Source organism: Staurois parvus, unplaced genomic scaffold (genome assembly GCF_062004578.1).
Source record: "Staurois parvus isolate SC_StPar_1 unplaced genomic scaffold, SC_StPar_1.0 ptg001756l, whole genome shotgun sequence".
Taxonomy (NCBI): domain Eukaryota; kingdom Metazoa; phylum Chordata; class Amphibia; order Anura; family Ranidae; genus Staurois; species Staurois parvus.
In genome coordinates this window covers 249,576-272,655 of record NW_028319552.1, presented here as the reverse complement: position 1 = coordinate 272,655, position 23,080 = coordinate 249,576, and the positions used below count along the sequence as shown (strand labels likewise).

The 23,080-nt window shown below is 46.7% G+C and overlaps 1 protein-coding gene across 2 annotated transcripts; it reads right to left on the bottom strand.

The window, feature by feature from the left end:
* Positions 1-4,004: 4,004 nt before the first annotated feature.
* BIRC7 (baculoviral IAP repeat containing 7) lies at positions 4,005-18,615 on the bottom strand. Of its 2 annotated transcripts, XM_089663730.1 has the most exons (8): positions 18,054-18,615; positions 15,226-15,325; positions 14,002-14,083; positions 10,681-10,726; positions 8,658-8,864; positions 7,439-7,498; positions 7,058-7,270; positions 4,005-4,385 (listed from the first exon to the last, which is right to left on the bottom strand). In XM_089663730.1, exons 1-7 carry the CDS (start codon positions 18,541-18,543, stop codon positions 7,071-7,073), a joined length of 1,185 nt encoding a protein of 394 aa, XP_089519856.1. In that variant the 5' UTR covers positions 18,544-18,615; the 3' UTR covers positions 4,005-4,385; positions 7,058-7,070. The 2 variants fall into 2 exon arrangements, with proteins under 2 accessions (XP_089519856.1, XP_089519857.1); XM_089663731.1 differs by lacking the exon at positions 8,658-8,864.
* Between the last annotated feature and the right edge of the window lie 4,465 nt (positions 18,616-23,080).

The window sequence follows — 23,080 nt, the reverse complement described above, 5'->3', positions numbered from 1 at the left end:
ATTTCCTGCTTGTGTGATTGGCTCATCGATTTTCCCGGAAGTCTGCATTAGGTTACAAGGCAGATTGAGTATCTCCGGCAACAAAAGTATCCTTTTTTAGTGAGTTACTCCCAAAGAAAAATAACGTCTAAAGGGATGCAGCCCCTGCCACTTTCCTCAGAGCCCTGCAGGTGCAGCAGCTGATTGATAATGAAAAGTTCACTCCTGCTCACATTCACTCTGTACATGGACACAAACAGCTATTTATTCAGAATAACAAACAGTAGGAATCTGCAAGAGGGCTTGGTAAAATCCCTGCAATGTACATAGATCAGGGCTCAAAATTTAAAGTCCTAAAGCTACTCGCCACCAATTGCCCCACCCAATTTTTACTGTGTCCACTAATTCAGCCCCTAAACATGTCCTTGTAAAGTATCTCATGAAATGAAACAGTTATAGGTTTTATGCAGAACAACATTACAGAAATAAATATGCCCTCCTCCAGTCCCATCTCCATCCCATGTCTTCCTCTGATCCCATGTCCTCCTCCGGTCCCATCTCCACCATCCCATGCCCTTCCTCCGGTCCCATCTCCATCCCATGCCCACTTCCAGTCCCATCTCCTCCACCACCACCGACAGAACCCCAACTACCACCATGCCCCCCTCACTGACCCCCTCCCTTCAACCGCCCCCTCCCCAACCAGTGTCCCCATTCATAAGAGTTGCCCCCCTCCCCCTTGTACTCACAGATGCTATTCCCATCTGCAATCCAGGCAGTTTCTCCTTCCTCTCCTGCGCCAAGACTGCGTTCTCATTTCTGGTTATCTTCTGCTACCCACTTGAGGAAGGAATCTTCTTCTGCAGAAGCCAGCCACTGCTCCTGTCATAGAGAAGCCTGGGAGGCCCGGTAGTTCTGCCACTGCTGGCGGCCTGTTAAAGCAGGGAGGGCACATGAGGGCAGCAGCTCCTCAACTCTGCTAAAAGCCTATGTGTACATGGACACAGGCTTTTATAGAATTGAGTTTAATAGCTTTTGGCATTTTTTTGCCAACGCTCCTAAACTCAAGTGTATGGCCCCATTGTACACGGGACACTTCTGAACGATGGAAACTGACTGCTGGAACATGTAGGCTAAAAATGGCTGTTTATCCACGTTTGCATACCGCATTTATGTTTGGAAGAGTGTTTTTTTTTTTTTTTTAAAAGAAGCACAGATGCCCAGAATGCACTGAAAAGTGATAAATTGACTATTTCAGAGAAATACAGAGAGTAGAAGCAGAGACAGCAGTATGTCTTGAGATTAGAGAGTAGAAGCAGAGACAGCAGTATGTCTTGAGATTAGCTTAGGTGTGAGTTGCTCATTACCATTTCTTTTGTTCCCAAGGGTGGGAAAAGGTGTTTAGTGGAGGGACTCATTAAGGCCACCTGGCAGGGGGTATTCGTGAGGAATTTGAAGTGTGAATGGTCATTGACATGCATGGTTTCCAAGGGTGGGAGAGGTGTGAGGTGTGAATTGATCATTACAATGTGTGACAAGCTTGGTAGGAACATCCTGTGTTCAGTGTTTTGTCCATTTGAGTACTGTGAAAATGCTTTGCATGCATTTTTCATGATGAAAGAAGGCTGTGGTCAGCATTGGAAACTGGGAGAGTTAAAAAAAATTCAAATTAAAAAACAAATGCGATTTGCTGCATTTAGCGTTGACAAAATAGACTGAACGCTAGTTTTCTGTGTTAAGAAAAAAAACGAAACTCAAATGTCTGTAAACAACTAAACGAAGATGTGTACATGGACACATAGGAAAACATTAGGAAGAGTTCAGGGGCTGCTGAAGGAAACCAAAAAGCTGAACAGCTCCTGAACGTGAGCCCCAAGAGCTACAGTGTATGTGAAGCCCATCATCGTAGTAAATCTGAAGTTAAAATTGTACTGTTAAATTCAATGATGCAATCCTAAATGCACAGCATATAATGGGCTAGTAATATTTACCCTAGGTTCACACCAGGGTTGGACTGACCATTTGGAAACTTTGACACTGCCTGAGAGCCCGGGGTCAGTAGGGGGCCCCATGAGATGCCCCTGGTACCTTTTTCATAGGCTTTTTTGAGTTTGGGCAAGGACACAGGGGCCCCATGATCCCCTATTGCCCAGGGGCCCCATGAGTTGTCAGTCCGCCCCTGGTTCACACCTAAGCATTTGCCGCTTTGCAGAAATTTTACACAGTCCATGTAACAATCTAAGGTCCCTAACCCTCAAGGGGCACACAATCTAAGGTCCCTAACCCTCAAGGGGCACACAATCTAAGGTCCCTAACCCTCAAGGGGCACACAATCTAAGGTCCCTAACCCTCAAGGGGCACACAATCTAAGGCCCCTAACTCACATTCATACACATACTAGGGACAATTTAGACAGGATCCAATTAACCTACCAGCATGTCTTTGGAGTGTGGGAGGAAACCCACACAAGCACAGGGAGAACATGCAAACTTCATGCAGGAGGTGCCATGGTTGGGAATTGAACCCATGACCCATTTACTGCAAGGCAGATGTGCTAACCACTAAGCCACTGTGTTGCCCCACTTATAAAAGTGCATCTTGTTGCTTTAATAGGAAGGAAAGGTGGAAAAGCAAAGAAGGTGGGTGATTGAGGACATTCTAGACCAGCAATGGGCAAACTACAGCCCGAGGGCTGTATATGGCCCGGCGGACCTTTTAATCCAGCCTGTGGAGCGTGAGAGAAAAAAAAAAAAAAACAGCCAGTGCAGACAAACATTGGCCATCAGGATGTGTGTAGGCGGGGCAGCTAGGCTCCTCTCACAGTCCGCCCTGAAGACCGGAACGGCACGGGAACACGGCGAGAGGAACGCGCGGAGCAAAGGTAACTAAATTGACACAGGGGGGACTTTGCTTACTACTTGGGGGGGAATAGTACTATACGGGGGATTGAATTACTATACGGGGGATTGAATTACTATACGGGGGATTGAATTACTATACGGGGGATTGAATTACTATACGGGGGATTGAATTACTATACGGGGGATTGAATTACTATACGGGGGATTGAATTACTATACGGGGGATTGAATTACTATACGGGGGATTGAATTACTATACGGGGGATTGAATTACTATACGGGGGATTGAATTACTATACGGGGGATTGAATTACTATACGGGGGATTGAATTACTATACTTACTATGTATGACATGGTAGTGGCTGGGGGGGTGGGAGTACGGATTGAGCCAAGACAGCACTGCGCAGTCAGTCTCTTAACAAAAAAAAAAAAAAGGGAGACCAACAACACTGTTCCCACTAAAATTGAAGGCACTATTTTATGAAAGAAATACATTGCATAAAAGTTTTGTAAAATAACTCTTTTTATGCTTTTCTACCTTAAATTAAATCTAAACATTTAATGTTACAAAATTTAACTTATATATTAATTCACACATACACATCATTCATCTTGGTCCGGCCCCAATATATGAACCCATTGCGGCCCTCAAGTCAAAAAGTTTGCCCACCCCTGTTCTAGACTGTGGCAGGTGCTGCTGTCCTGATCCCAGCTTCCACTAGGACTGCTCGACAATACTGTCATCTAGTGGTCATATAGGGGTACAGCATGTATATGCTTAGTATTACAGGAAACTAGCCAAACTTTTACATTTTAAAGTCAAAGTTAGGACCCCTGCTTGTTTGGCTACCCATCTTCATTGTGGTAATTCTCTACATCCTGTCAGAGGCTGAAGTTTCAGGAAACTTTACAGGAGGCATCCCAAATTGGATTTCCCATGACCTATTCTAATCTCACATTATGCCATACAGAAAGCAAGTCAGAGGAGACAGCAGCAGAAAGCAGCACCAATAGAAATTAGCTGACGTTAAGATTTACTTCAAAAAACAGAACTGTCCCCAATAAAGGTCCCTTTTATTTAGTACAGCACTCTGCCCACCCCTTCACTACATGTTAAACTCCATTTTGTCAGCAGCCTATTACATTGAACAGGTATCAGACAATTTTTGTAACCAAAAATACTTTATTGAACAACATCATAAAATAGAATATCACATCATAAAAATAGTTAAATATAAGTTGGCCACAGGAGGCCATTGTCAAAAAAAAAAAAAAAATATGCACAGGACTGCAAAAAGATGGGAGTCACTAAAAATTCCCAAGTATAAAAAAGGGAGATTGGATCACGCTTCCACTCCACTACATGAACAGAGGGGGGGGAAAAAAAAACCAAAAAAAAAACACCCACTATTGCTTTTTGTAGTACTGCAAAGCAGATCTGCAGGAACTGGATGCTTCAAGAGACCAGCTCACTGTTGAGAGATTGGATTCTGGTGGGTTGACCAGGCTTGATGTATCAAGTAATATTGAAGACTAGGCTGGACCTGTGTGATACACAAGGAATCATTAGACCTACAGCTTAAGGCTACATTCACACTAGCATTGTCAGCAGGCATCTGGGAAGATTTTTTTAATGCTTCTCAAACACCTATGAAAATTCTGCAGTGCTGTTCACACTGAAGCGTTAGTCACATCAAAACTGGCGCCTCATGTCCAGTCAGGAGAAGTTGAAGCTTCCCATTCAAGTCTATGGTGCCCCTCCTCAAACACCCGGCAGGCGTTTGCGACGTGGTTGCGAGGCGTTTGGAGCGTTGAGCCCATTTAACTTCATTATAGGCATTTGTGGTGTGGTTTTAATGCTTGGCAAACTTCTATCAAACGCCTCAAACCACGCATAAGGCGTTTGGGGAGCATTAAAAATGCTTCCCAAATGCCTGTCAAACACTATAGGGGCATTTGGCAAGAGCTAGAAATAAAGTCAAGCGTGAACCAGGGGCGGACCAACCATTCGAGCACTGCCCGAGGGCCCGGGGTCAGTAGGGGGCCCCATGAAATGCCCCTGGTACCTTTTTATAGGCTTTTTTGAGTGTGGGCAAGGACACAGGGGCCCCCATGATCCCCTATTGCCCGGGGGCCCCCATGAGTTGTCAGTCCGCCCCTGGTGTGAACAAGCACTAAGAGCCCAGAAACCGCATGGCAAGTCACAACACTGGTCACAATTAAAGAGGTCATATCGATTTGATTCCGACTTGGTCGGAGCCACACAGACTTCTAAAATAGTGCATGCGTGACTTGCATAGACATCTGTGTCTTGCAAGTCGCAATGACATCTGACTTGAAATTGTACAACTTCACTAGAAGTTGCACAATTTTAAAGTCTGATCGGTGTGACCGGGGACTCCAGGATCAGTTCATAGACCCAATGATGGTTGTAATTCTTCTAGTCTTGCCTGGAGCATGGATGGATCATTGCACTCATGTGGCTCCTTGTGGCATAAACTACACATGAAGTATATAGTAGCAGTTGTATCAATGATCATTTACTGCTAACTTTCAAACTTTGCAATGTTTTCCCATTGATTCTTTTCTTACTGCACCTAACATGCAGTCAGCAGGATTTAAAAAAAAAATGCACCAGACCTCAGGTGTTTAGAATTCGATAGGAATACGTGGTTAGTTTGTTTTTTAACACTAACCCTCAGGACACATCTATGTGGCCATGCGGGCCGCATTTTGCATGGACACGAGAGCTCATTCATTTGAATGGACTCCCGTGCCACACAGGGAATGAAGTCCCTGCACCTGTTTGGGAACCACAGCCCGCATGAGAACTTTGGTTCCCAGTAGAGTTGCGTTTTCCAGTGCAAGCGGTGTGCCGTTAGAACTAATGGGGTCCGCAATTCTCTGTGTGGGTGGTGCGGCTGCATGGACATTTGTGCGGATCCGCAGCGGCACCACCCGCACAGATGTGAACCTAGGGTTAAGCAGAAGAAAAATTGATCAGCATGAAAGCAGCCCAAGCCTCGTCTCATGTAAATCTGGCAGATCAGTGGAGAAGTCTCAGAAGGCAGTGGTTAAGTCACCTCCTGTGTATTGCAAGCCTTTTGCAAGGGGTGTTGCCACTAGGTCATAAGCAGGGGCAGACTGACAACTCATGGGGCCCCCAGGCAATAGGGGATCATGGGGCCCCTGTGTCCTTGCCCAAACTCAAAAAAGCCTATGAAAAAGGTACCAGGGGCATCTCATGGGGACCGCTACTGACCCCGGGCCCTCAGGCAGTGCCCAAGTTTCCAAATTGTCAGTCCGCCCCTGATCATAAGATTTAAGTTACGAGGCTGAGCTCTTCCCAAATACCAGTTCCAAGTCTAATCAGGGCCGGAATCTTCAGTACTTCCGAGTCACTGACCTGGACTAAGTATACAGATCAGAAAAACAGACCACACACCCACTTTACAGGCCTAGCTCATGTGATGTGCAGGGTCTTCTGCTTTCCTGATGGTGGGCCACTTTTGGATGAGAAAGCCCCGATCACCTGTCAGGCCTGATGTGGTATCAGCACATTTGAATTCATTACTATACTTCATGGTGACACCATCTCCGTAGGTAGGCATATGATATTCCATTCTCTATCTGTATTATGGAGTAATGCAGGGTGTCACTAAACCCAGAAGACATTGAGCTGCCTTATATCTGCTTATTAGTTGCTGGGGGGCTATTCTAAATTTTTCAAAATTTGCCTGAGTTGGGGGTTTTAGGTTTGCCTCTCCTAATCTGCAAATATGGGTCAGGCAAATTTGACCAGCAAAAGGCAGCCAGATTACTAGCATTTTCAAATATTCCACAGTGGCAGCCTCTAATGCAGGTGGTCTTCAAAGCTGAACTCCAGAAAGAATTGCAGACACATCCAACCTTTCAGACCAAGTTTTCCTTTATCCATAAGAGTCCCTGGTGTGCTGTGTACGCCAGGATTCCAAGTTGTGCTGCGATTCACATGGCATACCTCTTGCAGATCAAGCTGCTTCAACACTAGTTTGCAACATGCCCTAGCCTGGAAGGAGATGCCATCCATGGAGCTTAAAGCCTTCACTCAAACCCAGGAACCAGCATGAGAACAAGGCAGCTTTTGTTACAGCAAGCTGATCACAGGCCCATCCTGAACAGAGCAGGGCACAAAGATGAATCCTGCTACACCAAGTGCAGAAAGACAAGTACTCACCTGCCCTGCCAGCTCAGGACATGAAGGCCCTCATAGTGCCTCTGATGGTTGCCCGACAAATGGGGCAGTGTCTGAGATTGGGGGCGCAGTCCATACAGACCACCAGGTGTCCACAAGGTACGAAAACCATAGACGAGTCTTTGTCCATGCAGACTTTACACATTCTCTCCTCCTTCAGACGTCGCAGCTGTTCCTCTGTACTGAGTGTAGATTCTGAAGAACACAAAATGGTGTTAAGACTAAACCATTGGAGATCCACCTCACCCAACCTTTAATACTTGAGGTCTAAACTGGAAGTTCTATGCTTTGGCAGATCATACTTTCACCAACCCTTCATTTATATCATGCAACATTTTAAGTATTATGTCAAGTTAGGATTACCTGGTTTGGGGGGTTGGGATGCAGCTCTTTGTGTAGGACCTTCTGAAATTTGGGGTGGTTCTGGAAAGAGAAAATGCCTTTCATCACACAGATCTGCACAATAATCCAATCTGTACCAAAAGTGGAGGAAGCAACTTAGTAGGAAGTTGCATTCAACTAGACTTCTGAAATGTTGAAGTTCCTCAATTCATCTAACTGTACCAGTACCATGACCAAGAAAGAAGAACCTTGATATACTGTACAAACACAATGAAACAGTTACAGAACTTTCTGAATGGTTAATCCCCTCTTGTTTTGAAGCCAGAGATGGGAAGCTATGTCTAAATGAGAAGGCATTTAGAACCATTGCCGAAAGTGTGATAGGTCTAAGGATATAGTGGACTCAAATGAAGCAGTTATAAGAAATACAATTTTCCAATCAACATTCTAAAGACATTGGATGCCTGGCTGTCCTGCTGATTGGTCTTGGAACTCGACAAAAATAAAAAAAAAATTAAAAAAAAAGGCACATGCCGTGTTATTTGGTGGGGAAACCAGAGAATCTTCATGACAGCCAGTGTACCAGCATCTTCAGAAAGACATCAATAGGCTCTCATGACAGATTCTGTTTAAAGATGAACGCCAGGCAGGTATTAAACTGATGCAGCTCAATACATTTAACACTTTGAATGCAAGCAGTGCCTCTAGCAGAAACCAGCCTGTGCAAGCCTCTGGTCTCCTGTACAGCAGAGCTCAGACTAGAAGAGAAAGAAGCAGCACAAAGCCAATCAGTTGTGCTACAGTGCTCATGTGCAAGGGACATGGTGATTGGAAGAGAGCCAAGTGACATATGAACTCACCACTGTGGTGCATCTCCTTTCAGACTTGAGGGTTGGGACCAGAGCCGTTACTTTTACTAAGCCAAAGCAGAGAAAAATCAGGTCTACTGTCCTGACTTGACCAGGCTGTGCTTTATGGCAGAGCTGCAACAGGGTGGATGAAATGCCAATCTTGAAAGGTAACAGCTCAAATAAAGCATTTGCCTGGAGTTCAGCTTAAACACCCAAGCTCACCACAAGTGTTGAAGATCTGGATGTACAATCTCCATCTAAAAATTATGTAGAAGGGCTTGACTGATTTGAATACAATAATTTAGGTCCTCATTACCTCATTTTAGAAAACCCAAAATTTTAGTCACATTGTAAAAAGTATGAACTTTCAGCTCAGGCCATGTATGTACCTGGGGTCTGTGGCACGCGCTCCTCTTCTGCCAGCACAGTTTCATCGACCAGTTCAGTGACCAGGTCAGACAAGCAGCTGTAAGGGGTCCCAACCAGCAGGAATCGGCTCTGCACCACATTGACAACCAAGCTCTCATCAAAGCCCATCCGTAGGGCATCTTGCACTATGGACGACTGGAGGAAGGCCTGCCAGCGTCCTGGAAAATCTGCAAGGGACCAGCAGGCTGGTGGTTAATATGGTTAAATCAAAGCCCAATAGTACAAAGTAAGGCAGGGTTGTCATTTTGTGAGGACTGTAGGGGAGGGGTAGACCCTGTACTGTTCCACCAAGGAAGGTTTTAACATACAAGCAGATTGAAGATAAAGTGCTCATGTAGCCTTGGTGAGGCCCAACTATTAAAGCTGAACTCCTGGCAGATAAAAAAAGGCACAAAATGCAGCTTTAGTCAATCAATAAATTTTACATTTTATAAGTTTGTGAGCTGTGCGGATACCAACATGTAAACTTTATATAGAGCTTCTTATCCCTGTACTGCAGAGCTCAGAGAGGGTGAAGAAGCAACACAAGAAGCCAATCTGCTGGGCAAGGAGCATGCTGAGAGGAGGAGAGAACAGTGACAGGTGAGCTCAATGTTCTACTAGGGAACAAGCTAAAAACCCAGACAGGGCTGTGTAATAGTAAGGACTGGATGTCTGAAAAATCCTTGGCCAGCTAAAATAGCGCTCATAGGCATCTCATCAGTTTAGCAGTTTGCCTGGAGTTGAGCTTTAATCAGCGCTGACTCCTTAGTATCTCCCAAAGCCTCCCAATTACAAATCTCTCTGAATATTAATGCAATTTCATACTCAAAAATGGCTTCTTTTGAAACTGCATTAATATGCAGTCTTTTGAGCCAAGCTTTTTTTAACACCCAATAACCCAGCTATGAAAGACTTTTAGGCACTTCCTGTTAAATCAGCAAGCTCTGACCCCATCTCCCAGTCAAGTACCTGCGATGACAGTCAAACATTGGCAGTTATAACCACAAGCAACCAGTCCACCCATCCAGAGAAATGCTATGCAGCCTTTGCGTGTGTACAGAGGCAGTAGCTGCAGGAGATCAGTGGCCCCGAGGTTGAAAAGACAAAAAAAAAAAAGCCATTTTTTCCCTTAACAAAATCCTCAGCAATAGTCTGTTTTCTAATGCACTGTGTAACAGAGTGCCATCCACTTGGAATTTACCATTACTTAAAAAAAAAAAAAAAAAAAAAAAAAAACACACCTCAAGAGGCTTATTGGGTACAGAATGTAGGGTCCCAAATCAAACCACTTTCATAAAGCACTAAACCCTTAGGAATCCATGGTCCACCTAATCAGCCATCTGCTGCTGAGCAGATAGAGCCCAGTAAAAACCCTACTGGTCTGATCGGTCCCATTTCAGAAAGGACACCACCAGATGAGGTCAAAGTTCAAACCTTTTCCTATGGTTTTAGGGTCTACCAGGACAAGTCCAGGCCAGATTTCTTATGTGCCTTTCCTCTTGCTTCCAAAGAGTTACCATGAATGCTCAGGAGACCCCTCCATGGATGCTGCTGAATGGCAGAGTTGAAAACCTAGGTCCATCCAAGACAAGCTGTGTGCACTGGCCCTAAGAAAACCAAGCAACCCAACCCACTGGACAAGGTAGAACATCTTCACAACCTGAAAGCCAGTTCCTTGTGCCAAGTACAGATTTGAGAACCATAATTTAAAGCTTCCCAGCAGGCTGATCTCTCATTTGCAGGCAAGTTGTCACTTGAAAAACAGGTCAAGTCATACCATTGACTGCCATTTCTATAGCTTAACTGACAAGTTTACTTTTGATTAGCTGACAGGTATCCTACTAGGTCCATCACAGGTCAAGAGCCTCTCAACTACAAAGATTTAGGTGATGCCCTTGTTTGAAGTGTTCATGTAATAGGAAACAAATGTAGGTTGCGATTGCATGTAGCTCTGGCCTTGACATGGTTGACCTCTGCAGTACAATGCAAGCTGGCACTTACCACTGGGTGTGCTGGGGCTCCCATCAGATGTCCTCAGTGATTCAGGCTGTAAAAAAAGAAAAAAAAAAAAGTTGGTATCATGAATCTTTGAAATGCATGACAGCCACCAATCCATAATACTAGTAAAATGAGAAAAAAAAAAAAAAAAAATGGATGTGAAAAGAAAAAAAATTCACAAAAAGCAGTTACATTATGAACAGAAAGCGATACTCAAAAAATGATGCTTTATTACAAAATTGCATGTAGACAATTCAAGTGAATACCTCAGTTAGCCATCACCACAAGATGACAATAGCTCAAAGTATGACCCAAAACCAATTTAAAAAACCAGACGTCATGACCGGTCATAAGTAGAGGTGCTGTAGATATGACACATGGTCTAGTATATATGCAGCACTGACACAGGTTACACCATGTAGGGGTGTTTCACAAAAATTGTACCATATGGCTGAGCATAAACAATGCAGTAATAATCTTGATAATAAAGTAGCAATAACAATGGGTTTGGTAGCCCAATGTATAGCCTAAACAAGTTAGGGAAAAATCTAAGAAGAGATTATATTGTCAATCTACCTACAGAATCACGAACTGTTCTAAACCAGATCAGGTAGTAATTAGAATAGGTATAATGAAGCAAAAGAGGTGGTGAGATTCCAAACAGCAACAGTCCTGTCCATAATACTTAGATGAACTTAATAACCATGGTAATATCTCCATGTAGCTTCCACCATGTGGAAGAGAAATGGCAGGGCTCTGCCAATGTGAAAAGGGGTTCTTCACCGCCACATGCGGGATACACATCTCCTTGATAATACTGTGATGTAGAATACAGGAGCATCCATGCCTGGTTGTAAACATAGGGTGCTGTGCACCTTTCAGATTATGTAACATGATGTCCCCATCCTGCAATAAATAAGTGACATTTAGAAAGTCAGTGAAGATGTCACTAAGTAGCAAGGCAATGGTGGCAGTGAGCTGTGTTTCCTGCTGAATATGCTATATAGCAGTCACCACCAGGGGCGGACTGACAACTCATGGGGCCCCTGTGTCCTTGCCCAAACTCAAAAAAGCCTATGAAAAAGGTACCAGGGGCATCTCATGGGGCCCCTACTGACCCCAGGCCCTTGGGCAGTGCCCGAGTTTCCAAATGGTCAGTCCACCCCTGCTCACCACCTGTGCCTTAGGTGATAATCTTGTAAAGTCTCTCATAAAGATAACCGCCCGTGGTCCCGGAGGCAGCCGCCACCATCGGGACTAAAAGCAGGCAGGCTCCGCTTCCATCCTGGTACTCCGCCAGATGAACGGTGAGTGCCGGCGTGTATTACCGCATCCCCTGCAGGACTAAGTGTATGGCGCCAATGCGTCTGACCGGAAGTGACGTAATTGACATGTGAAGTCAATGTGTTTCGCTGATGGGCGTATCTTACGCAGCTTCGTCAGGACCAATGAAATGCCTACCTCACATACCTATAGAATCACTATCTGGTTTTTAAACCAGATCAGGTAGTAATTAGAATAGGCATAATGAAGCAAAAATAGGTGGTGAGATTCCAAACAGCCCATATATGTAAATCAACTGGTGGCAAGTTAACTCGTTGGGGGAAAGAACTAAAATGTATTTCAGGTACATCTATAGCTTCAATTTACGCAGCGCTTCACATATATATTGTACATTCATATCAGTCCCTAACCCTCAAGGGGCGTACAATCTAAGGTCCCTAACCCTCAAGGGGCGTACAATCTAAGGTCCCTAACCCTCAATGGGCGTACAATCTAAGGTCCCTAACCCTCAATGGGCGTACAATCTGAGGTCCCCAACTCACATTCACACATACTAGGCTTATTTACACAGGAGCCAATTCACCTACCAGCATGTCTTTGGAGTGTACGAGGAAACCGGAGTACCCGGAGGAAACCCACACAGGCACAGGGAGAACACGCAAACTCCAGGCAGATGGTGCCTTGGTTGGGATTCAAACCAATGACCCTAGTACTGCCAGGAGGAAGTGCTAACCACTTAGCCACTGTGCTGCCCAAAATAAAAAAATAAGAAAACCCCACAAACAAGGAAACTGGTCATATAAAAACAAAAAAACAAAAAAACAAACAACAACATGTTCAGATACCTGGCCCCACAGTGGGAAAAAGAGGTTTCAGTATTTGAACGATATCACCATAATGGAGTTCTTAATAAATACTTTCATTCACCCGAAGTGAACAGAAAGTATTATAATACAACTCTCCATATTCGTTTATTTTTGCAAAAATACTTAGAGGTCACGTTCAACATTTAACCCTTTAGGGAATAGGGTGTCAAGTTTATATATCCAGTGTTTCTCACATTTTAAAAGCTCTATCAAAATCATCTCTTCTCTGCGGGAAATTAAGCACATAAATTCCTTTGACCTTAGTACCCTCCAATTTACCTCCATGGTATTTTGCATAATGTTGAGCCAAGTTACTCTCAGGATCATTCGATGTAATGCCTCTAAAGTGGTCACCTATACGTACTTTAAGCTGTTTTTTAGTTTTTCCAATGTACATTTTTTTCCCCCTTTCTAAATGTCACTTATTTATTGCAGGATGGGGACATAATGTTACATAATCTGAAAGTGTCTGTACACACAGAAATACACATGCAGGCACATGTTCAATTGTACACACACACACACACACTAAAAAGTTGCAGTACTTCGTTGCTCACTCACAGATCTGGGTACTGCACTCTAGGGGGAGGCAGAGAGTACAGCACACTCCTTGCTTTGCTTTCATTGCACTCAAATATTGAGCAGTCCGACGGCTCCCAGTGCCAATGACAGATCCGGCCTGAGCTCCGAGCCTGCTCAGCAAGATGGCCCTAGGGGACACACTCGCCCCAACCATAATTTCTACTCGCCTTTGGCGAGCAGAAATGTCAAGCCCTTGTGTAACCTATAAGTCACTGCTGCATACATACTAGACCATGTGTCATATCTACAGCATCTCTCTACTTATGACCGGTCATGACATCTGTTTTTAAACTGGTTTTGGGTCATACTTTGATGTATTGTCTCATCTTGTGGTGATGGCCAACTGAAGTATTCACCTGAATTGTCCATACATGCAATTTTGTAATAAAGCATAATTTTGAGTATCGCTTTCGGTTCATAATGTAACCGCTTTGTGAATCTCTTTTCACATCTGCTCTTTTTTTGAACCAATCCATAATACCCAAGCAGTGACTGAACAGTACCAACTTCCATGCCCTAGAAATGCCATGTAATGTGAAAATCAGGACATTCGTAAACCAGGTTTCATGGTATTAATGCACATGTTACTCACTGAACTCTCCGGACTGCTGCCTATAGTGTCTTGCACGCTACGAACATATGCATGTCCCATGGACTGCATAAGAAATTCACACCTGCAATGAAAAATTTCAGTTACCTCGAATCTGACCACCATCTATATCAAGTGTTCATACAGCTATTCAGTGGAATGTTCTCACTCTAGGGTCACCATTTGAAGGTTTTCACTTTAGAAACACAAGGGCACTCTTCTTGCCTCTGGGAGAGGTTAAAAAGGAAAACCGTAGGGGGAAATCCCCTGCAGTGCAAAAATAAAAATTTTGGACTAAGGTACCATTGAAAAGCAATTTTATGGATCACAGCTGCAAGCTTACCTTCCCATGCAGCTGGTGCCCCAAAGCAGCTCCTCTTCAGCAATGTAGTGGTGTCAGTGAGTACAGAGTGAAGAGAAGCAGCTTCAGGGGACCAGCTGCATGAAGAATAGGAACCTTGCAGGTGCAGTCCCACTCTGAAATCACATACAATGCATACACTACTCTGCACTGTGAGGGTGACCAGGCCTGCCTAGAAACCACAGTTTGAGGGAACAGGAAAGTACTGGCTGCTAGAGGAGTGCAGGATCAAGTAAAACTGTCATTTAATGGTGTCCATGGCAAGAGACCTACAAGGGTCAGTTTTACATTTCTTTGATGGACAGTCTTGGCAAGTCCTGCTAAAGCTTTGCATTGAATTGATTTGGGGGGTTCAAACATCTTTCCAGTTTACTGCTGTCTGGGACTACATTACAGATTTCCCTTCATGTCCTGCGGAAAAGTGGGTTTTGACAGATGTGGGGGTTTATAACAATACCAACAAAAAGCAGATCTATTCCTCTTCCAAACTGTAGATACTAGGTTGCCATTGCTGATTTTCACCTCACACCCTGAAACCATTGTCACCTGGAAAGGAAGCAAGGGAAATCTCTAAATGAAGACACAGATTCCAATAAAACCGAGAAGTTCTAACCCCAACCCCCTGCTTGGGCCAAACACTAACTGGGCTGGACATACAGCAACTGCATAAGGAAAGGGTTGTCTACTAGAACTGAAAGCATGCGCTAGTGCTCTACAGATTTGGTAATCGTTGAATTTCAGAAAGTTCTGGATAGGTCATAGACCACTTTTCCAGATACTTTGCAATACACATTTGATGAAAGTGTACTTGATGTTTAAAAGCCCCAACAAGATGAAAGCCATGCTTACCATGTTAACAGACTCACCTTGGAAACCATTTTGCATGTTCCCTCCAGGGGTCATCTCCCCTTTCCCAGTTCCTCAGTTCCCCATCACAGTGGAAGCACCGAACATTATCCCGCTGCCCTAGTGAACAAAAATCATGGGACATTATCCTTCTCTCCTAAAAGCCAATGGGTCAAAGCATGGGACATTATCCTCACCTAGAACCCAAAGGGTCAAAGCACAGAACATTATCCTCACCTAGAACCCAAAGCTTGGAACATTGTCCTCACCTAGAACCCAAAGGGTCAAAGCATGGAACCTTGTCCTCACCTAGAATCTGAAGGTTAAAGCACAGGACATTTTCCTCTCCTAGGACCCAAATGTTAGAGCACAGGACACTATCCTTCTCTACTAGAACACAAGTCAAAGCATGGGACATTATCCCCATCCTAAAAACACAAAGCAGCTGACAATGCCTCTGTCCTAGAACCCTGTCAAAGCCAAAATGTACACATGACAGGAGACCATCGCATATCTATGCAATTTTACAAATAGAATTCCTACATTTCTCCATTGGATTTGTATTCTTCTGCATCTGAGTTCTATGCAATGCCAATAGAATGCATCAGAAGGGCTTTAGATCAATTATCCATATGGGACATAGGAACTCACAGAAAACATTAGTAAGAATGTCAATGAAAACCTATAAAAAAAACCTGCGGAATAAACACAAGGAAAGGTTTGCACATAGCTTGTTGCGCCGGGAAACACCTGTCAATGTCAGTACAACAGAAGAGCTATTGTTCCAGGTCATTGTGATCAGATTAGACACTATAATAACTTCCTGTTCTGGGGTCTTCCCAACACAACAGGGAGATGTGAGGTCAGAGGAGTCACCTGACCTCTGACCTCCAGAGCATAGGACTGTTCCATCCTCACCTGACATCACATGTCACAGAGAACCATTCACCAACTACATGCCGGAGGTCACCTGAACCATGAGTCAACCAGAGGTCACCTAAACCACAAGAGCCAGCATGCCCCTCCATCACAGTAATAGGATCAGATTGAGGTTGAATGGGTGGACCACTCACTGTCATGCCTGATGCATCTTCCCCTCCCCCAGTGACCTCATCTGTTGCTATGCAATTAATATCCATTTCACTATGTTGTACATGAAGACCAGAGAATGGATTGTTTATACTTTCTAGGGTTTTTTTTTTTTTATTAAATTCAATAAAGTAAAAAAAAAAAGGGATGCAACATTGAGACAAGAAACACTACCATCAGGTACTCCGGGGAGTATGGTGGGGTTGGAGCGATCCCAGTCCATACTAGTATAGAATACCCCAACGGTTGGGTATGATCCCAGTCCCCCCAGTCCATACCAGTATAGAATTCCCCTATGGTAGGGTATAATCCCAGTCCCCCCAGTCCATACCAGTATAGAATTCCCCTATGGTAGGGTATGATCCCAGTCCCCCCAGTCCATACCAGTATAGAATTCCCCTATGGTGGGGTATGATCCCAGTCCCCCCCAGTATAGAATCCCCCCTATGGTGGGGTATGATCCCAGTCCCCCCAGTCCATACCAGTATAGAATTCCCCCTATGGTGGGGTATGATGCCAGTCCCCCCCAGTCCATACCAGTATATAATTCCCCTATGGTGGGGTATGATCCTAGTATACAATTCCCCTATGGTAGGGTATGATCCCAGTCCCCCCAGTCCATACCAGTATAGAATTCCCCCTATGGTGGGGTATGATCCCAGTCCCCCCAGTCCATACCAGTATACAATTCCCCTATGGTGGGGTATGATCCCAGTCCCCCCAGTCCATACCAGTATAGAATTCCCCCTATGGTGGGGTATGATCCCAGTCCCCCCAGTCCATACCAGTATAGAATTCCCCCTATGGTGGGGTATGATCCCAGTCCCCCCAGTCCATACCAGTATACAATTCCCCTATGGTGGGGTATGATCCCAGTCCCCCCAGTCCATACCAGTATACAATTCCCCTATGGTGGGGTATGATCCCAGTTCTCCCAGTCCATACCAGTATACAATTCCCCTATGGTGGGGTATGATCCCAGTCCCCCCAGTCCATACCAGTATAGAATTCCCCCTATGGTGGGGTATGATCCCAGTCCCCCCAGTCCATACCAGTATACAATTCCCCTATGGTGGGGTATGATCCCAGTCCCCCCAGTCCATACCAGTATATAATTCCCCTATGGTGGGGTATGATCCCAGTCCCCCCAGTCCATACCAGTATATAATTCCCCTATGGTGGGGTATGATCCCAGTCCCCCCAGTCCATACCAGTATATAATTCCCCTATGGTGGGGTATGATCCCAGTCCCCCCCAGTCCATACCAGTATATAATTCCCCTATGGTGGGGTATGATCCCAGTCCCCCCAGTCCATACCAGTATATAATTCCCCTATGGTGGGGTATGATCCCAGTCCATACCAGTATATAATTCCCCTATGGTGGGGTATGATCCCAGTCCATACCAGTATATAATTCCCCTATGGTGGGGTATGATCCCAGTCCCCCCAGTCCATACCAGTATACAATTCCCCTATGGTGGGGTATGATCCCAGTCCATACCAGTATATAATTCCCCTATGGTGGGGTATGATCCCAGTCCCCCCAGTCCATACCAGTATATAATTCCCCTATGGTAGGGTATGATCCCAGTCCCCCCAGTCCATACCAGTATATAATTCCCCTATGGTGGGGTATGATCCCAGTCCATACCAGTATACAATTCCCCTATGGTGGGGTATGATCCCAGTCCCCCCAGTCCATACCAGTATATAATTCCCCTATGGTGGGGTATGATCCCAGTTCTCCCAGTCCATACCAGTATAGAAGAATCCAGCAGTGGCCAGTTGCTCGGGGCTGAGGCCGGTATGTAGCGGCCAGTTGCGGAAGGTGCCCATGCGGCTGGTCAAGTCCAATAGTTCGGGGTAGACGGCGTGCTCGTCCTGCTGCTCTCCGGGCAGTCGGTGGATCTGGCTGAGGATATGTCCGTCCACGGTGTCGGGTTCCCCGCGGAGGGGGACGTTGCTGGGCTCGGCGCCGCGGAGGAAGGGGCAGGTCGGGAAGTACTTGCGGTGTTCGGTGTCGGCTCGGTCCCCGGGCTCCCAGCTCCGGAGGATTCCCCCGCAAGAGAAGCACTGCACCCGGTCCCCGGTGCCCAGGTAGAAGAAGCCGGCCCGGGCCAGGTCATGGGGGGACACCGAGCCCGACCAGTCCCGGAACGTCAACAGGCGGTCCAGCTCCCGCTCCATCCCCGACTTCACCGCACCGGGGGGCCCCCAGGAGCCCAACACCTCCCGCACCGAGTCCATGGAGGAGCGCTCTCCGCTGACACTCACCGCACTCAGCCGGGGACACGAGCGGAGGACGTTCTGGAAGAGGACACGGGACACACCGTCACACCGGGGAGGGGGAGGGGCACAGCATCACACCTGGTCCCAATAGTGTATGAGGGGGAGGGGTCACCTGTCCATAATACTGTATTAGGGGAGGAGTCACCTGTATGCACCACTATGAGGGGGAGGGGTCACACCTGTATGCACCATGGGGGGGATTGGTGGAGGTTAGTCACACCTGTACACTGCTATGAGGGGGAGGAGTCTGCCATCCATAATATATAAGGGGAGGGGTCACCTGTAAGCACTACTATGAGGGGGAGGGGGTCACACCTGTCCATAATACTGTATAAGGGGAAGGGTCACACCTGTCCATAATACTGTGGAAGGGGAGGGGGTCACCTTCAAGCACTACTGGGAGGGGGAGGGGTCTCACCTGTCCATAATACTGTATAAGGGGAGGGGGTCACACCTGTCCATAATACTGTATAAGGGGAGGGGGTCACACCTGTCCATAATACTGTATAAGGGGAGGGGGTCACACCTGTCCATAATACTGTATAAGGGGAGGGGGTCACACCTGTCCATAATACTGTATAAGGGGAGGGGGTCACACCTGTCCATAATACTGTATAAGGGGAGGGGGTCACACCTGTCCATAATACTGTATAAGGGGAGGGGGTCACACCTGTCCATAATACTGTATAAGGGGAGGGGGTCACACCTGTCCATAATACTGTATAAGGGGAGGGGGTCACACCTGTCCATAATACTGTGGAAGGGGAGGGGGTCACCTTCAAGCACTACTGGGAGGGGGGGGGTCTCACCTGTCCATAATACTGTATAAGGGGGGAGGTCACCTGTAAGCACTACTGGGAGGGGGGGGTCACACCTGTCCATAATACTGTATAAGGGGAAGGGTCACCTGTAAGCACGGGGAAGGGGGGGGGGGTCACACCTGTCCATAATACTGTATAAGGGGAAGGGTCACCTGTAAGCACGGGGAAGGGGGGGGGTCACACCTGTCCATAATACTGTATAAGGGGAAGGGTCACCTGTAAGCACGGGGAAGGGGGGGGGGGGGTCACACCTGTCCATAATACTGTGGAAGGGGAGGGGGTCACCTTCAAGCACTACTGGGAGGGGGAGGGGTCTCACCTGTCCATAATACTGTATAAGGGGAGGGGTCACACCTGTCCATAATACTGTATAAGGGGGGAGGTCACCTGTAAGCACTACTGGGAGGGGGGGGGGGTCACACCTGTCCATAATACTGTATAAGGGGAAGGGTCACCTGTAAGCACGGGGAAGGGGGGGGGTCACACCTGTCCATAATACTGTGGAAGGGGAGGGGGTCACCTTCAAGCACTACTGGGAGGGGGAGGGGTCTCACCTGTCCATAATACTGTATAAGGGGAGGGGTCACCTGTAAGCACTACTGGGAGGGGGGGGGTCACACCTGTCCATAATACTGTATAAGGGGAGGGGGTCACACCTGCCTATACTACTATGAGAGTGTGTGTGGGGGGGGGGTCACACCCAGGGGCAGACTGACCATTTGGAAGCTCGGGCAGTGCCCGAGGGCCTGGGGTCAGTAGGGGGCCCCATGAGATGCCCCTGGTGCCTTTTTAATAGGCTTTTATGAGTTCGGGCAAGGACACAGGAGCCCCATGATCCCCTATTGCCCGGGGGCCCCATGAGTTGGCAGTCCACCCCTGGTCACACTGGTCCATAATACTGTATAAGGGGAGGGGGGGGTCACACCTGCCTATACTACTATGAGGGGGAGTGGCTCACCCACCTTGTCACATCACAGGGGAGGGGCCATGATCACCCAGAGACTCACCGGCCAGCTGATCTCCCACTGCATGCCATCATATCCTTGGGTTTCAAGAGTGTCCATGCTGAAGGCCCCCTCCCGGACCATGCCTGCGTTCATGCTGATACTCCAGTGGATCATAGCTGAGGGAAACCAACTGTTCTGGAAGAGACATGGGGCAGTCACACAGGGCATTGGGTACCAGACCACATCACATAGGGGGAGGGGCACCACCCACCTGGGTACCAGACCACACCACATGGGGGGGGGGGGGGAATTGGATGTCATCACCCACCTTAACATGCTACATCATGCAGTTATCACTTACCCACCAACATAGAATACTCACCTGCAGAGCGACAGGGAGGGAGTACCAGGCAGTGTAGAACCTGAATAGAACGTATCCACTTCCTGCGGTGTTCTGTACAGCAGAGCTCACACTGGAAAGGTAGAAGCAGAACAAAGTCAGGCGCAGGGGCGGACTGACCATTCAAGCACTGGCTGAGGGCCCAGGGTCAGTGGGGGGCCCCATAACATGCCCCTTGTACCTTTTATAGGCTTTTTTGGGTGTATTTTGAGTGTGGGCAAGGACACAGGGGCCCCATGATCCCCAATTGCCCGGGGGCCCCACGAGTTGTCAGTCCGCCCCTGGTGAGGCGTGAAGCTCCTATTGAGACAAAATCACTGTACTGCTTCTCCTTTCACTGTCCAGTCACAGGCTTGAGGAAGGATTGACCTGCATGTGTTCCTGTACTGCAGCAGAGAAAAACCAGGTAATATGCAAGGATTCCATAGAGGTTTACAGTCTCAGCTGGAATGGTGTGTAGATTCAACTGACCATGGAAGATTATGGCTCCATTCACACTAGAGCAGGGGTACTGAATTAAAATTCAAGGAGGTCCGGTCACTAAAATTTTCTTCTGGTCAAGGTCCGAATAGGGTGTGTCCATCAGTCTGCCCCCTTACACTAGGTCAGGGGTAGGCAACCTGTGGCTCGCTAGCTGTTGTGGAACTACATTTCCCATGAGGCATTGCAACATTACAAAACTGACAGTTACTGCTATGACTTGCAGAGGCATGATGGAACTTGTAGTCCTGCGGCTCTCAGGTTGCCTACCCCTGCACTAGGTGTTGCCATCAGAGTACAAGTTTACATCATGTATTCCCATCACATCAGGTGTGCCCATCAGAGTGCCCCTTTACATCAGGTATCCCCATCATATTGACACCTTACATCAGGTATTCCCATCAGAGTGCCCCCTTACACTCAAAGTACCCCTTTCTATCATATTTCCCCATTAGACTGCCCCTTTCCATCACATGTACCTATCAGAGTGCCCCTTTCCACAGTATGGCCCATTTGTGCCCCTCTTCACATAAAATGGGCCCAGCAGAGACCCTTAACACAAAATAAGGGGCACGCTGATTGGAACAGGTGCCATTGAAATCTATGATATGGAATGGTTCCTGCAGTACTTTGATGCAACGAGAACTCCAGTCCCACGGAGCCTTAAGCCATTGGCTACAAGAAATCCGTTATGTATCCAGCAAGTCTTCCAGGACAAGAGCCGGATGGAACAGTCCCCCCCCCCCACCCAGATTTAATGATGCTCCAGGCTAGGTTGACACTTGCCCACAGGTTTGTGAGCTGCTTTTGGGTGCTGGAATGGCAGTTCTTCCCACTCAGCCAAATTGCGCCGCTCTTTTGACACTCTGAATGACCCCCGTGTATCTCAGCCCGCAGTGCATTTGTGGGTGTGGGAAGACCATGCGGTTTCCCTGCAGCTACATTTTTAATAAGACGCAAAAACCTTTCTGCAGGATACACAAGCAAATGAACGGGCTGCCGCACCCATGTGAACATGGGCCGCATGTCCCGCAGTAGTGTGAATGTAGAGCCAATCGGGGGGAATAGAGCCAAAATAAATAAAATCGCGCCCACCACCGTCACCCAACTCATCTTCCAGGACCACATACAAAGGACAGGAAGTTAAGGTGGGATAAAGGCCATCAAAGCCAGAACAGTCCAGAAGATGGAGCCAACAGGCAAGAAATCCTACTTCTAGAAAAAGAAGAATAACAGGTACATACCCAAGCTGCTCTAATACTATACTTCATAGGCAGCAAGTGTTATCTGAAGAATAAAAAGGAGAGAAGATTACAGAAGCCTAGATACTTTAATCAACATGAGGCCAAAAAAAACCCATCATTTAAACCTTCATAGACCTTGAAGCTCTAAGGGATGGAGGAGAAGTTTCTCTTCCCCCAGCAACCAAGGGATGGCGACCCCCCCATGCCTCATTCAGAGTTAAGTTTTAAAGACTCCAGCTTGTATCAGTTACTGTACATACACAGTTGCCTTTTAGGCCTCATCCACACTTAGGCTCAAACACTTTCTGCCTCGTAACTCCCCTCCCCCCCACCAGCTTCAGGTCTGTAGATCCCCTTGGACCGCACCATGCATCAGCAATGAACAAGGATTGTACACACGAAGCCAATGACCTATACCACCATAAACGAGGAGGAGAAGGTCCATTGGACATTTCAGAATCCACATTTAGCAATTAAGTCTTGACGAGCCCTGTGGGTTGTACTGCCCGTCTGGCTTTTGGAACCATCCCTAGTAAACCACCCTATTTTAAGAACAGATCTGGGAGGGGGCCCATAGGCATCCCCACCCAAGTCTCAGAGTGC

Coding starts and splice junctions, on each gene's coding strand:
- BIRC7 (XM_089663730.1), bottom strand. CDS start 18,543: ATGGACTCGGTGCGGGAGGTGTTGGGCTCCTGGGGGCCCCCCGGTGCG. Junction 15,326..18,053: donor TGCTGGATTCTTCTATACTG/GTATGGACTGGG, acceptor TTTGTTCACTAG/GGCAGCGGGATAATGTTCGG. Junction 10,727..14,001: donor GCAGCAGTCCGGAGAGTTCA/GTGAGTAACATG, acceptor CTTTTTTTACAG/CCTGAATCACTGAGGACATC.